The sequence below is a fragment of the Oncorhynchus clarkii genome, chromosome 19, assembly GCF_045791955.1.
Source record: "Oncorhynchus clarkii lewisi isolate Uvic-CL-2024 chromosome 19, UVic_Ocla_1.0, whole genome shotgun sequence".
NCBI lineage: Eukaryota > Metazoa > Chordata > Actinopteri > Salmoniformes > Salmonidae > Oncorhynchus > Oncorhynchus clarkii.
Genome location: NC_092165.1, coordinates 53,456,730 through 53,473,845, shown reverse-complemented (window position 1 = coordinate 53,473,845; position 17,116 = coordinate 53,456,730). Strand labels below are relative to the sequence as shown.

At 46.1% G+C, this 17,116-nt stretch overlaps 1 protein-coding gene across 3 annotated transcripts in view; it reads right to left on the bottom strand.

The window, feature by feature from the left end:
* Positions 1-17,116, bottom strand: part of LOC139375370 (unconventional myosin-VI-like) — a 106,538-nt gene that overhangs the window by 2,621 nt on the left and 86,801 nt on the right. For 2 of the 3 annotated variants that reach the window (XM_071117092.1, XM_071117093.1), the window contains exons 28-31: positions 14,536-14,696; positions 7,830-7,930; positions 5,158-5,289; positions 237-455 (exon numbers count right to left, since the gene is read on the bottom strand). In XM_071117092.1, the coding sequence (XP_070973193.1) occupies positions 237-455; positions 5,158-5,289; positions 7,830-7,930; positions 14,536-14,696 (613 nt within the window). Of the gene's footprint in view, positions 1-236; positions 456-5,157; positions 5,290-7,829; positions 7,931-14,220; positions 14,266-14,535; positions 14,697-17,116 lie in introns of all 3 variants that reach the window. The other variant, XM_071117091.1, reaches the window with a different exon arrangement.

Below are 17,116 nucleotides of genomic sequence, written 5' to 3'. Positions count from 1 at the left end.
CAGTCAAAACAGGATTTAATAGGGTAGGGAGAATGCATACACAGAGAATATATATGATTGAATAGGGATATTTTCAGGACACACGCACAAAACCATCTACTTGACACACTCATAATTACTGACCAACTAAATGTAATAACTAAAACATGCACTAATACATACTGCGCTTAGAGTTTCAAACACATCAATGTACATATCCAGAAGATATCAAAGCTGATCCAGCTGGAGGGACCCACCTGCCACCAGCAGGATGGTCTGCTTGTCTGGGTGCAGTTCCAACTGCCTGGCGATCCAGGGCCCGTCAAAGTGGGAATACCACCAGCCCTTCTTCTTGTTCTGGGGGTCCTTGTACTGGTCAGCGGGCCGGATGAAGGGAATGCGGAAGTATCGCTGCTGGCGGTTCATGGCCATCTCCTGCTGCTGGGTGGCCACGGCTGGGGCCGGATTCTGTTGGGCTGTAATGTGGCGGGTTTGACGTCATTATACTGCCAGATATGATATTATGTGATTACATTTGGAATTACGTGTGTTTTTGTTTCGCAAGAGGAGCAATCCTGTGTTGGTCCCGTGTGACTCAGTTGGTAGAGCATGGCACTTGCAACGCCAGGGTTGTGGGTTTGATTCCCACGGGGGACGAGTATGGAAAAAGAGTATGAAAATGTATGCACTCACTACTGTAAGTCGCTCTGGATAAGAGCGTCTGCTGAATGACTAAAATGTAAAATTTTATACAGAGAAGAGTCCATTAATGTTTGAAGCAATTTCCTCTCTGAAGTTAAGACCATGACTGAGTTGAAGGGGTGAATCTTTGGGTGGTGGAAGTAAGCAAAAACATGAAACTGAAAATATGAGACATCAAAGATGAGATAAAATACACAAACGCATGCCATGGGGGGAAGCCAGGTAAGCTGCTTACAAGGCAGACTTTCAAGAACTTGCTTCCTGAAGCCAAACCAAAGGCAAAGTAAATGGGACCTTCGAGAAAGCTTTCACATCAATAGAGACATATGCAAATACAGGGAAAGCAACTAAATCTGTCTGTTCCTGGGATGAAAAAGAAATGAAGGGCAAACAAAGGAGACTGTAGCTTTCATGTGCGTAAAGAATACATTCACTTTAAAAGTGTTTTTTGGGGTACGAGGTGAATGCATCATGCTTAGCTGGTTTCCGAGCCCGAGATGAATGCATCATGCTTGGCTGTTTTCAAATAAAATAAAAATGTATTGGTCACATACTCATGGTTAGCAGATGTTATTGCGATTGCAGCGAAATGCTTACGCTTCTAGATCTGACAGTGCAGCAGTATATAACAGGTAATATCTAAAAATGCCACAACAAAACCTAATATCTAGCAAATTCCACAACAAAACCTAATATCTAAAAAATTCCACAACAAAACCTAATACACACAATCTAGTAAAGGAATGGGAGGAGAATATATAAGTATAAAATATATGGATGAGCAGTGACAGAGCAGTTAAGATGTAATAGACAGTAAAGAACAGATAGTGAAGTATACAGTATATACATATGAGATGAGTAATGCAGGATATGTAAACATTATTAAAGTGACATCATTAAAGTGACTAGTGTTCCATTTATTAAAGTGGCCAATGATATCAAGTCTGTAGGTAGGCAGCCGCCTCTCTGTGCTAGTGGTGGCTGTTTAACAATCTGATGGCCTTGAGATTGAAAAACATCTTCTCTCTCTGTCCCAGCTCTGATGCACCTATACTGACCTCGCCATCTGGATGGAAGCGGGGTGAACAAGCAGTGGCTCGGGTGGTTATTGTCGTTGATGATCTTTTTTGCCTTCCTGTGACATTGGGTGCTGTCGGTGTCTTGGAGGGCATGTAGTTTGCCCCGGTGATGCGTTGTGCAGACCGCACCACCCTCTGGAAAGCCCTGCGGTTGTGGGCGGTGCAGTTGCCGTACCAGGTGGTGATACAGCCCGACAGGATGCTCTCAATTGTGTACCTGTAAAAGTTAGTGAGGATTTTCGGTGACAAGCCACATTTTTTCTGCCTCCTGAGGTTGAAGAGGTGCTGCTGCGCCTTCTTCACCACGTTGTCTGTGTGGGTGGACGAGGAACTTAAAACTCTCCACCCTTTCCACTATTGTCCTGTCAATGTAGATAGATAGGGGGCTGCTCCCTCTGCTATTTCCTGAAGTCCACGATCATCTCTTTTGTTTTGCTAACATTGAGTGTGAGGTTATTTTCCTGACACCACACTCCGAGGGCCCTCACATCCTCCCTGTAGGCCGTCTCGTCGTTGTTGGTAATCAAACCTACCACTGTAGTGTCGTATGCAAACTTGATGATTCAGTTGGAGGCGTGCATGGCCATGCAGTCGTGGGTGAACAGGGAGTACAGGAGGGGGCCCCAGTGTTGAGTATTAGCGGAGTGGAGATGTTGTTTCCTACCTTCAGCACCTGGGGGCGGCCAATCAGGAAGTCCAGAACCCAGTTGCACAGGGCGGGGTCGAGACCTGGGGTCGATACCCAGGGTCTCAAGCTTAATGATGAGTTTGGAGGGTGTTGAATGCATCATGCCTGGCTGTTTTCCGGGTCCGAGGTGAACACAACATGCCTGGCTGGTTTCCGGGTCCGAGGTGAACACAACATGCCTGGCTGGTTTCCGGGTCCGAGGTGAACACATCATGCCTGGCTGGTTTCCGGGTTCGAGGTGAATACTTCATGCCTGGCTGGTTTCCGGGTCCGAGGTGAATACTTCATGCCTGGCTGGTTTCCGGGTCCGAGGTGAACCCTTCAAGCCTGGCTGGTTTCCGGGTTCGAGGTGAACCCATCATGCCTGGCTGGTTTCCGGGTCCGAGGTGAACGCATCATGCCTGGCTGGTTTCCGGGTCTGAGGTGAATACATCATGCTTGGCTGGTTGGAGCGAGTGGTCATGGTAGTGCACCACTAAACCCGATGAGGCGTTGTGGCAGCTGAGTCTTATTGGACGGGAGCTACAGTAGGTTTTGGAGCCGGGCTTTTTAGAATACTAAGTGAATGTCTGAAAAGAACATGTGGGCTATTTATAAAATGTGCTTTTTCTTGCTTCTATTCCATGTTAATATGACAGGAACGCAAATGACTATTTCCCATTTTAAAAGTCAAGTAGTGTTGTCATGATACCAGAATTTTGACTTTGATATGATTATGTTTAAATATCACAATACTCGATACCATACTGATACCACAGCAAAAAAAAAGAAGGCATATTAACCAAAGTGATAGAATGACACTTGATCCAGACAGATAACTCTTCTCCCCCTACAATTGCTGGGCATCTTTTCGATTCAATATCATTTCATTTGAAAAAGGTTATATCAAAATGTTTTAGAGACTGTTGATTAATTAATGCATACATGGCTATGTAAATCATACACTTTACTTTGTTTTTTACCAAACTACATAACAGTAATCATTTATTTGAATGGTAGATCTCTATTGATAAATTGGGTAAATCAAGGCCTATTCACAATACAGGTGAATGCATATTCAATAGTAGCCTGTGCATGCATTGAGTTACTGAGCTTGTTTTGGCTGATTTCATGGGGCTTCAGATGACAATCTGTTTCCCTTCCATTTGGGACTTGTGTTGTACTGATCAACATTTGCATAGAAATATCTTCTTTTAGAAAAGTGTGCCCTGTCTCTTTAACCAGTAAGAACGTCATTGAGAGGGCCGGCCCGTCAGAGCCCTATTCACACACACAGTTGGTTCAATAGATAATCTTTGGAAGAAAGAGACTGATGAAGTGAATAAATAAAGTTTTGGTGGCAATCAGCTTTGAAATCAGCATATTTTGCGTTATGGTTTGCATATCATCACAAACAAAGTACTGATGTTCTAGTAAGGGAAGTTATCCTACAAAGCCGGAAGCTAACGGTATCTTCTTGCATTGTAACGTGTTCTAGCTGGTAAGGACATTGTTTTGCCAATAGTTTCAACAGTTCTACATGCTGTGTTGCATTATTCAAGTGTGTTAACTTCTGTGCAGCATGAGGGAGGAGCTAACATGATGCAGACTCCTAGCGCAGGCTAAGTGGAGCATGAGGGAGGAGCTAACATGATGCAGACTCCTAGCGCAGGCTAAGTGGAGCATGAGTGAGGAGCTAACATGATGCAGACTCCTAGCGCAGGCTAAGTGGAGCATGAGGGAGGAGCTAACATGATGTAGACTCCTAGCGCAGGCTAAGTGGAGCATGAGGGAGGAGCTAACATGATGCAGACTCCTAGCGCAGGCTAAGTGGAGCATGAGGGAGGAGCTAACATGATGCAGACTCCTAGCGCAGGCTACGTGGAGCATGAGTGAAGAGCTAACATGATGCAGACACCCAGCGTAGGCTAAGGGGAGCATGAGTGAGGAGCTAACATGATGCAGACTCCTAGCGCAGGCTACGTGGAGCATGAGTGAGGAGCTAACATGACGCAGACACCCAGCGCAGGCTAAGTGGAGCATGAGTGAGGAGCTAACATGATGCAGACTCCCAGCGCAGGCTAAGTGGAGCATGAGGGAGTAGCTAACATGATGCAGACTCCCAGCGCAGGCTAAGTGGAGCATGAGGGAGGAGCTAACATGATGCAGACTCCTAGCGCAGGCTAAGTGGAGCATGAGGGAGGAGCTAACATGATGCAGACACCCAGCGCAGGCTAAGTGGAGCATGAGGGAGGAGCTAACATGATGCAGACTCCCAGCGCAGGCTAAGTGGAGCATGAGTGAGGAGCTAACATGATGCAGACTCCCAGCGCAGGCTAAGTGGAGCATGAGTGAGGAGCTAACATGATGCGGCCTAGACTCCCAGTCCAGGCTAAGTGGAGCAGGCACGGTGCTTTTGACCTATAAGGGGGACATTGGCTGCTCTGATAGACAAACTTGATCTGTGAAACACATTTAACAAAAGTATTGTTTTACATATGTTCTAGTATTGAAAAAGTAGCGAAGTTTCGGGAATATCGTGCAGAAAGAAATAAAAAACAGATGAAAGAAACTGATCAAAAAGGATGCTACTGTAGAAAACTGGAGTCCTTAATGGACACAAATTGTGATAGCGGGGTTAAGCCAGAACGTGTTGATGTCTGAACACAATCCTGGGTTGAGGAGCGCAGTCTACAGTAGTAGCATCCCAGAACAGGGAATCTCACTCACCGTAGTCAGTGATAGATTTGGGGGCCCTCTGCTCAGCAGCTGTGTCACGTTTCTTGTTCTTGGATTTCCAGGCGTGATAGACCTTGAGACGGCGATGGAACTCCTCCCTGCATGCCGCCAGCAGCTCAATATCTACACAGGGATGACAACAGTAAATTAAACATGCTTAAGGTTATAGGAGTAGGCCCTTCTCTTTTATGCCTCCATTAATGTAATTTCCGTAAAACAAATATGGACTATTTTCTAGACCACTTTTACCAATAAAATATATACTGAAAAAAAATATAGACGCAACATGTAAAGTGTTGGTCCCATGTTTCATGAGCAGAAATAAAAGATCCCATACATTTTCCATATGCCCAAAATATTATTTCTCCAAAATGTTGTGCACACATTTGTTTACATCCCTGTTAGTGAGCATTTCTCCTTTACCAAGCTAATCCATCCACCTGACAGGTTTGGCATATCAAGAAGCTGATTAAACAACATGATCATTATTACACAGGTGCACCTGTGTCTATACAATGTCACAGAGGTCTCAAGTTGGAGAATGTATAATTGGCATGCTGACCGCAGGAATATCCACCAGAGCTGTTTCTCAAGAATCAAATGTTAATTTCTCTACCATAAGCCACCTCGAACATCATTTTAGAGAATTTGGCAATACCTCCAACAGGCCTCAACCTCAGACCATGTATAACCATGCCAGCCCAGGACAGCCACATCCGGCTTCTTCACCTGTGGGATCGTCTGAGACCAGCTACCCGGACAGCTGATGAAACTGTTGGTTGGCACAACCGAAGAATTTATGCACAAAACTGTCAGAAACTGTCTCACGGAAGCTCATCTGCATGCTCGTCACCTCACCAGGGTCTTGACCTGACTGTAGTTTGGCGTCAGTGGGCAAATGCTCACCTTCACTGGCATGCTGGAGAAGTGTGCTCTTCAAGGATTAATCTCGGTTTCAACTGTACCGGGCAGATGGCAGACAGTGTGTACGGTGTCGACAGTGTGTACGGTGTTGCATTTTATCGATGGCAATTTGAATGCACAGAGATACCGTAACAAGATCCTGATGCCCATTGTGATGCTCTTCATCTGCCGCCATGCCCTTCATCTGCCGCCATCACCTCATGTTTCAGCATGATAATGCACAGCCCCATGTCGCAAGGTCCCAGTTGGCCTGCATACTCAACAGACATGTCCCGCATTAAGCCTGTTTGGGATGCTCTGGATCGACCCATATGACAGCGTGTTCCAGTTCCTGCCATTATCCAGGAACTTCACATATACATTGAAGAGGAGTGGGACAACATTCCACAGGACACAATCAACAGCGTGATCAACTCTATGTGAAGGAGATGTGTCTCGCTACATGAGGCAAATGGTGGTCACACCAGATACTGACTGGTTTTCTGATCCACGGCCCTATTTTTTTTTTTACGGTATCTGTGACCAACATAAGCATATCTGCATTCCCAGTCATGTGAAATGAATAGATTGGGCCTAATGTATTTATTTAAATGGACTAATTTCCTTATATGAACTATAAGTCTTTGAAATTGTTGCATGAAGCGATTATATTTTTGTTCAGTATAATTTCTGTGAATCAAATGTGGAGTATTTTCTTTACCTCCTTTACCAATAAAATGTTGGTTATATCGATATAGTTTGAACATTCACAACTGGCCCAATGGACAGTGAACAGGTAAGTCTACACTCACATACAGTCGTTGCAATGTTTTTTATAAAACAGATATATCGATATGGGAAAATGCAAATGATATCGACACAGATTTTCCATATCGGTGCCCATCACTAGGTACACATGTAAATAATATTCAAGGTAATACTCAAGTTTTAATCTGCACCGGTCAGGAAACGACAAACGTTCAAATTGGTGAGAGAAAGCTGCAACAGGATGGGTGTAAATAACTCAAAAGGGCCGTGGAGAACGTAACAAAATCGTTACAACCCTCCAGATTTAATTTCCATCACAATTAATGCATTAGACAATTAGCCAGTTTCCCATCCACTCATATAGGGAACTTCAGGGCTGTGAACTAAATTAATCGGGCTATTAGCAGAACTGTTGGTCCGGAGCGCTCCCTAACTGCCAGCTGGCCTATTCATCTGTTTACATGTGGATTCAGACAGACGGTAGGACTCTCCTCCATGTTTTACTACTGAAGCTGCTAAAGAGAGCAAAACACTGTAATCCACCATAATGGTAATCATCTGCCACCGGACTGCATCCTTATTAACGTAGCAGCTGTGCGTACACTCTCCCGTCGGCCCTGGTCGACAGTTTCGCCCGGCTGCAATCTCCTCGAAATTACCCTTTGGCTGTCCCTGAAAACTATAGGAGAAATCACACCAAGTCAGGAAACTCAAGAGCGGGGCGAAAAGAAAAAGCAACATACCACACTTTTGGAGAGGTTACATTACTGAAAACACGGCCAGATGTTCAATTATTAACAACGGGGCTGAATTAATGATGGCGTGATTAATGGAGGTGCACAGAGCAGGATCAAGAATCTCCCGAGAGCTCAACACCTTGCCTGTTTCTCCCAGGGCTTTTTCAGAGTAGCATAGTGAATGGATGGGGCCCCATGCTGTTAGTAGCCCTTCAGGGCTGGTAGTGGTGAGAGGGGTTGGGGGGAAAGTCTTACCGCACGAGGTGTTGATGACGTCCCGCAGCTCGGCGTATTTCCACTTGCTCAGGTCGTACTTCTTCACGCCACCGGCTTTGAGTGCCTGCACCTGGGAACCCCTGCAGTCTCGGCAAGCAAGGGAGAGAAGAGAGGAACTCAATTTAATTGTAATTGAACATCTGACAGGTCCAAGGAGTGGGACGTCTGGGAATCCCAGCTCGGATTGGCGCACCATAGTGCTGTGGTCATGTTCAGACACTAAACTACTGGTAACAATCAGAGAAGTTATCAAGTGCTAAGTTGGGGAAAAAAGGGGGAAATCTGTCTGAGGGTAGCCGGACTGCATGTATATGCCCATTTCACCCATTAACCTACTCCCTAGTCCCCACCCAGGAAACTAGGGCTGTCCCCTACTAAAAAAAAGAGAAAGTCTGGTGAAAATGTTAAAATATGTATCTTTCCATATGTGTTTTACTAAAATCAACTATAAATGCACTGAGCTCATTGTTTGACAAAATAAGACAAATAACTCAAGAGGGAGCCAGAAATCAAGATAACCTGACCATCCTCCCGCTCCTACTGGCTTTCGCAGGTTCTACTGTTTCTCTCCTGAAGTTGCTGGTAATACGCTACACGAGGAATCGGCAACCTTTCATGAGGAATTCCAATTTATCTTCCCATTTCTACCGATCCGCATGCCAGTTAGGGTTTTCATATGCACATTTTTGTGGAACAGTTTAATTTATAATAACGTCTTCGTATCTCAAAATCATTGTCATGTGGTTTATCAAAATTCTATCAAAATCTAAATTAAAATTATACAAACCTAAAAAGTAACTTCTATTGCCATTTCCAACTACGTAAAAATAGCCTATAAAGTCAACAAATAAAAACATTGTAGCCTGCAGGGAAAAAATATCCTGATAAAAATAAATATTCTATAAATCACATTGGCTACATTGCAACAAACTTGAAACATTGTATCCATTAACTTGGGTCCCTCCAGAAGCCAGAGCTAGCAAACTTGCAACATTATAAAATATTCTGGGCCAGTGAGCTCGGGACAAAGACAGCTGTAGGCTATTTGCGCAAGGGATAAAAAGTAATTAGGTAGGCCTATTTTATGACATTTCCACTGGATCAGAGAGCTGGAAAGATTTATATGCCTACATTTGCAAGTGGGCCAGGTACCCTGTAGGCCTAATTCTATGCGTAGTCAGGTGCGTGTCCTTACTCAAAATTGACAGGAGTGCTCAAAACAAAATAATAAACCAAAATGTTTCTCAAAAGTGTAGCATAGGTTGTGCACTCTACACACAATGTGTCCACATCGACAGTGAGAACAGTAAAAGACTGGAATAATAATACATTGAATGCCTTAACAGAAATAACCGTAAACAAACAAACATTGTAGAACATTGTAGAACAGAAATTATAGGAATTAATGGTAAATGTACTACTGGTGATATACGTAATGGAGAATTGATAAGACACTAACTATTCACACAATGAAGTTATGAAAAAATTAATGTGCACAAATTTGCGTGAGCGCGCGCATTCTGGAGAGATGAAAATTGTACATCTCAGCCACACTCCGCTTCTTTGAATGTGCCATTCCCGTGGCCTCCACAACGGATTAGTGTCGGCCTCCACAACGGATTAGTGTCGGGCCTCCACAACGGATTAGTGTCGGGCCTCCACAACGGATTAGTGTCGGGCCTCCACAACGGATTAGTGTCGGGCCTCCACAACGGATTAGTGTCGGGCCTCCACAACGGATTAGTGTCGGGCCTCCACAACGGATTAGTGTCGGGCCTCCACAACGGATTAGTGTCGGGCCTCCACAACGGATTAGTGTCGGGCCTCCACAACGGATTAGTCCTGGCCTCCACAACGGATTAGTGTCGGGCCTCCACAACGGATTAGTCCTGGCCTCCACAACGGATTAGTCCTGGCCTCCACAACGGATTAGTGTCGGGCCTCCACAACGGATTAGTGTCGGGCCTCCACAACGGATTAGTCCTGGCCTCCACAACGGATTAGTGTCGGGCCTCCACAACGGATTATACTCGGGCCTCCACAACGGATTAGTCCTGGCCTCCACAACGGATTAGTGTCGGGCCTCCACAACGGATTAGTCTCGGGCCTCCACAACGGATTAGTCTCGGGCCTCCACAACGGATTAGTCTCGGGCCTCCACAACGGATTAGTCTCGGGCCTCCACAACGGATTAGTCTCGGGCCTCCACAACGGATTAGTCCTGGCCTCCACAACGGATTAGTCCCGGCCTCCACAACGGATTAGTCCCGGCCTCCACAACGGATTAGTCCCGGCCTCCACAACGGATTAGTCCCGGCCTCCACAACGGATTAGTCTCGGCCTCCACAACGGATTAGTCTCGGCCTCCACAACGGATTAGTCTCGGCCTCCACAACGGATTAGTCTCGGCCTCCACAACGGATTAGTCTCGGCCTCCACAACGGATTAGTCTCGGCCTCCACAACGGATTAGTTCACAGAGATGGGTGCGAATAAGACAGGTGTCTCGTGTGTCCAAAAAAATGATATATTTGTTTTATACATAGTACCAGTCAAAAGTTTGGAGACACCTACTCATTCAAGGGTTTTCTACATTTTTTGTACTATTGTCTACATTGTGGAGTAATAGTGAAGACATCAAAACTATGAATAAACACAATTGGGATCAAAAAGTAACCAAATAGGTGTTAAATCAAAATATGTTTTATATTTGAGATTCTTCAAATAGGCACTCTTTGTTCTTGACAGCTTTGCACACTCTTGCCATTCTCTCAACCAGCTTCACCAGGAATGCTTTTCCAAAAGTCTAGAAGGAGTTCCCACATATGCTAAGCACCTGTTGGCTGCTTTTCCTTCACTCCGCGGTCCGGCCCATCCCAAACCACCTCAATTTGGTTGAGGTCGGGGGATTGTGGAGGCCAGGTCATCTGATGCAGCACTCCATCACTCTCCTTTCTTGGTAAAATAACCCTTACACAGCCTGGAGGTGTGTTGGGTCATTATCCTGTTGAAAAACCAATGATAGTCCCAATAAGCCCAAACCAGATGGGATGGCATATCACTGCAGAATGCTGTGGTAGCCATGCTGGATAAGTGTGCCTTGAATTCTAAATAAATCACTGACGGTGTCACCATCAAAGCACCCCCACACCATAACACCTCCTCCTCCATGCTTTACGGTGGGAAATACACATGCGGAGATCATCCGTTCACCCACAGCGCGTCTCACTAAGACATGGCGGTTGGAACCAAAAATCTCCAATTTGGACTCCAGACAAAAGGACAAATTTCCACCAGTCTAATGTCCATTGCTTGTGTTTCTTGGCCCAAGCAAGTCTCTTCTTCTTATTGGTGTCCTTTAGAGGAGGTATCTTTGCAGAAATTCGTCCATGAAGGCCTGATTCACACAGTCTCCTCTGAACAGCTGATGTTGAGATGTGTCTGTTACTTGAACTCTGTAAAGCATTTATTTGGGCTGCAATTTGAGGCTGGTAACTAATGAACTCATCCTCTGCAGCAGAGGTAACTCTGTGTCTTCCATTCCTGTGACAGTCCTCATGAGAGGCAGTTTCAATATAGCACTTAATGGTTTTTGCGACTGCACTTGAATAAACTTTCAAAGTTCTTTACATTTTCTGGATTGACTGACCTTCATGTCTTAAAGTAATGATGGACCGTCATTTCTCTTTGCCTATTTGAGCTGCTCTTGTCATAATATGGACTTGGTCTTTTACCAAATAGGCCTATGATCAGTATGCCACCCTTACCTTGTCACAACACAACTGATTAGCTCAAACGCATTAAGGAAAGACATTCCAAAAATACAATTTTAAGGCGGCACACCTGTTAATTGAAATGAATTCCAGGTGACTACCTCATGAAGCTGGTTGAGAGAATTCCAAGAATGTGCAAAGCTGTCATCAAGGCAAAGGGTGGCTATTTGAAGAATCTCAAATATAAAATATATTTTGATTTGTTTAACACTTTTCCATATGTGTTACTTCATAGTTTTGATGTCTTCACTATTAATTGACAATGTAGAAAATGGTAAAATAAAGAAAAACCTTTGAATTAGTCGACCAACAGTCTATCGACCAAACAATTGACCAGTCGACAAATTGGAGTCAGCCCTACCACCCACCCACCCACCCACCCTGAATCAGTATGTTCCTGGGCTTACTTAAACCGTCTGCAGCCTTTCCCTACCCTCCTGCAGCGCTCTGCTGAGACCTCTAATTCAATAACCCGGCAGGCAGGACTTGGCCCCTATTTACGGGTGGCCCTCCAGGTCTGTAAGGGTCTGTAAGGGCGTCTATGGGCCAAGGCTTTGGGCTGCTGTAGAGGGATCCTTGGGTGTTCTGGTGCTAATCCAATAGCTGACAATAAGCTAACCTCCTGGGAGGAGGGCCAGCCTGGGCAGATAATAGAGCGACAGAAAGATGACAGGGAGAGACAGTGGAGTGTGTGGTGGTGGCAGCTCGTGGGGCTGAGTGCTGGATAATTGACATGTCACCCCCCCAAAGTGCTCCTGGTGTAACAGGGATTGATGGTGAGATAGAGACTCTGAGGGGTGTTGGCCAACGTTGGAGGGATTAAGAGCTACTGTAACAAGGGCTTACAAAAGAATGACTACTGAAGATGAGACGAGCAACTCTGATGGATGTCATGCCTTTAAGGAAGTTAGTTGTTTTCATAGTGCTATAGCTGTTGTCAAACCACAGCGGACACAAAATCTGATTTTATCCTAAAATAGACACACACAATCTGATTTCAAGATTCAATACATTTAACAAGATAACACCCTTGGCAAAAATGTCTTCATTTCCTATTGCTCACTAGGATTTTTAACTATTTTATAACGAACAAAACAATGATTTTCATAGGAGTTTAATCTTATAAATATTTGGTTTTATTTTCATCACCTCTTTTAAAGAGCATAGTCAGATATATTTTTTTTATTATTCCATGCAAAATGGTGACGTTTTATTGATAACGACCTATTGCAAGCAGGTGCTTCAACAGACGTGTGGTTCCTGAGTTAATTAAGCAATGAACATCCCATCATGCTTAGGGTGTTGTATAAAAATGCCCAGTTGCCCATTATTTTGGCTACCATGGCTAGAAGAAGAGATCTCAGTGACTTTGAAAGAGGGGTCTTTAAAGGAGCCTAGGGGTTTAAAGCGTGTGTGTGTGTGTGTGTGTGTGTGTCTCAAACACCAGATTTGACACTTATGGAAGATTCTGGACTGGCGCCTGAGACAGCGTTTTCCACCAACATCAACAAAGCACACAATACATCTTGGTGTCGCATCCCTCCAAAAGAGTTCTAGACACTTGTATAACAAGGCACATTGAAGCTGTTCGCCCTATTAAAATACACTATGTTGGTGTTTCACTTATTTTGGCAGTTACCTGTATCCGTAGTATAATAGTATTCCCCATTAGTCACGGAGACCAGGGAGGCTTCCACTAAGAGCTGTCTGTGCAGCCATCTGATACGTGATGTCAGCGCGTGTTGTGACAGTCTCACACTGTTGTGACACTTGTGGAGTGTTGACACCTGTGAGCGGTGGAATATGCTTAACTGTATCTCTCAGTGACCAGTTGTGAAGAAGTCACTTGATGGGTGAACAGGCCAGGTGTTCAGGAAACACAAATACAATACTCCTCTGTTCCAACTGTAACTAACCATGACTAAACCTATCATCTCTATGACGGTAGGTGCTACTGATATCACTACAAGAGTGTTAAGACTGAGTACTAACTAACTAGTTATTAAGTCCTGTCACCAACGGTGGTTAGGAGTTAGTTCTACAGTACATCTCAACTGTGTAGTTGATTAGTTTACAGAGGGGAATGAGCATGGTGTGATACAATAGGAATGGAAAATAAAATGGATTTCCATGTCAATAAGAACAAATACAATGTATGACAAAAGCCATAGAATATACATTGTGAATGCCTGAAGATGTTGATGTCCATCAGCACTGCAAACAGAGGATACTGTATGATTAGACTGGGGCAACAGAAAAACCATCAGCCCTATTATACATTCCTGTTAAGATTTGGCACGCAGTGGTCATGGTCATATGTTTCCACAGGCTAATTATCAGACGTGCTTATCCCCTGTTGATTCATGCCCTGGGCGGGGAACACAATGGCGGATTGAATCATGACTGGAACGCAGTGTTATTTGGTTCTATCCAATGTGAAGAATTAGATAATTAGCGTATTGTTTATGATGGCTTTGCATGGGCTGGTATAATCCTGGATCTAGGTTGATGAAAGATTAGATGAGGTTGAGATGAAGGACTAATGGGTTGTGTTAGGTTACTGGAAGAAGGAGGATAAGCTATTGGCTAATGTCTTACATGGCTCTCACTGTGTTTGGATAGAGACCTGAGAAAGACCCATTGCTGGGAAAGGGGAGAACAAGAGGAGGAGAAAAGAGGTTACACATGCCTGCAGTGGACAGGTGTAGTCTCCTTATGGACCTAAGAAATACAACAGCTATTTTTATTTGACGTGTTGAATCCTTTCAGCTCCTATTAAAACATTTCTGGGTTAAACAACAACCTTGGTTGGGCCCTGTGAAAACCTAATCTAGGGCTTGAGTATTGACACGTGACAATATAATCATACTAACATATAGATGGACAGATAAGTGTGTATATCTGCATGTGTACCTGCGCAGACTGGGGTCCATCTGGGCCTCGTCGTTGATGAGTTCGGCTTCGCTCTGGGCGATCCTCATGGCCAGCTCTCTGTCTCTCCTCTCCTGCTCCAACAAGGCCGATCGCTGGACGTCCTCCTCCCGCTCCAGCGCTATCTGGATGTCCATCTCCGCCTGAACACAAACACACGTTCATCATCGTCACTGCATCATAATTCTCAACATCCCCATCGCATCATCATGAGCCGCTATTGATGTGAAGCATCACTAGAGCAAAGAATAGACTATCATTATCACTAGGCCTCGACTTTCAAAAAGTTGAAATTTAAAAAGTTAGGAAGTATTTATTAAATGCCATAGATTCACATTTTCATAGTGATTTACCCGAACACGCCACTTTTAATCTTCAAACACAGCCAATAAACAACTCGGATGTTGTTCTTCTCACACATTTCAGGGGAGAAATCCAGAGACCTCTGTAGCCAAACATTAGAGCAGGGCCAGGGGCTGAGGGGCTGTGCCGGGCCACATCTACCCCATTAGTCTCTGTCCTGGGGAGCGATGGAGCCTCGATTAGCCCTGAGTGACAGGAGGACAACTTAGGCAATAACATGGCCTGCTGTGTGGTAAGGCCTGATTAGATATATTATCCTGGTTGTAGCAGCTGCTATAAGTCTCTCCCTGTGATTTCACATCTAGACGACGCAGAAATGCACCCAGAAGGGCACCGAGCAGACAGAGGGAAACCCAGCAGACAGAAGGGCACCCAGCAGACAGAAGGGCACCCAGCAGACAGAAGGGCACCCAACAGACAGAAGGGCACCCAACAGACAGAAGGGCACCCAGCAGACAGAGGGGCACCCAGCAGACAGAGGGGCACCCAGCAGACAGAGGGGCACCCAGCAGACAGAGGGGCACCCAGCAGACAGAGGGGCACCCAGCAGACAAAGGCACCCAGCAGACAGAGGGGCACCCAGCAGACAGAAGGGCACCTAGCAGACAGAAGGGCACCCAGCAGACAGAGGGGTACCCAGCAGACAGAGGGGCACCCAGCAGACAGAAGGGCACCCAGCAGACAGAAGGGCACCCAGCAGACAGAAGGGCACCCAGCAGACAGAAGGGCACCCAGCAGACAGAAGGGCACCCAGCAGACAGAGGGGCACCCAGCAGACAGAGGGGCACCCAGCAGACAGAGGGGCACCCAGCAGACAGAGGGGCACCCAGCAGACAGAAGGGCACCCAGCAGACAAAGGCAGACAGAGGGGCACCCAGCAGACAGAAGGGCACCCAGCAGACAGAGGGGCACCCAGCAGACAGAGGGGCACCCAGCAGACAGAGGGGCACCCAGCAGACAGAGGGGCACCCAGCAGACAGAAGGGCACCCAGCAGACAAAGGCAGACAGAGGGGCACCCAGCGGACAAAGGCACCCAGCAGACAGAGGGGTACCCAGCAGACAGGAGGGCACCCAGCAGACAGGAGAGCACCCAGCAGACAGAGGGGCACCCATCAGACAGAGGGGCACCCAGCAGACAGAGGGGCACCCAGCAGACAGAAGGGCACCCAGCAGACAGAAGGGCACCCAGCAGACAGAAGGGCACCCAGCAGACAGAAGGGCACCCAGCAGACAGAAGGGCACCCAGCAGACAGAAGGGCACCTAGCAGACAGAAGGGTACCCAGCAGACAGAGGGGCACCCAGCAGACAGAGGGGCACCCAGCAGACAGAGGGGCACCCAGCAGACAGAGGGGCACCCAGCAGACAAAGGCACCCAGCAGACAAAGGCACCCAGCAGACTGAGGGGCACCCAGCAGACAACCGCAAAAACAACTTAAATCAGAGACTAAAGGTGAGTGGGAACTCTTAAGACATTATGAAGAAGTTGGAGGGCTGTTTATCAGCGGGCTGTTTAATGGCGCGCTATTAATCGGAGGGCTGTTTATCGGAGGGCTGTTTATCGGAGGGCTGTTTATCGGAGGGCTGTTTATTGGAGGGCTGTTTATCGGAGGGCTGTTTAATGGAGGGCTGTTTAATGGAGGGCTGTTTATCGGAGGGCTGTTTATCGGAGGGCTGTTTATCGGAGGGCTGTTTAAAGGCGCGCTATTAATCGGAGGGCTGTTTATCGGAGGGCTGTTTAAAGGCGCGCTATTAATCGGAGGGCTGTTTATTGGAGGGCTGTTTATCGAAGGGCTGTTTATCGGAGGGCTGTTTATTGGAGGGCTGTTTATCGGAGGGCTGTTTATCGGAGGGCTGTTTATCGGAGGGCTGTTTAAAGGCGCGCTATTAATTGGAGGGGTGTTTATCGGAGGGCTGTCTAGGTAGGCAGCAAAGAAAGCTGGAGAGGGAGAAACAGATTTTTGCTGTTCTAGAGAAGTTGCAGAGGAAACCTTTGAGGTAGGTTGAGCTGGGAGCTTTTATCAGGCCTGGGCCTTTACCGCTGGTAGATTAGAGACCGTGTAGTGGTGGTGACCTCCAGGAGAGAATCACCAAGGCGATAATAGGAGGGTAGAGGAAGACGCAAAGGGGGGTAAAAAGGGAAAGAATAGGAGGGCAGTGAAAAAGGGGGGGCTGGTGGGTTGAGGGGCTCCAGCGGTCTA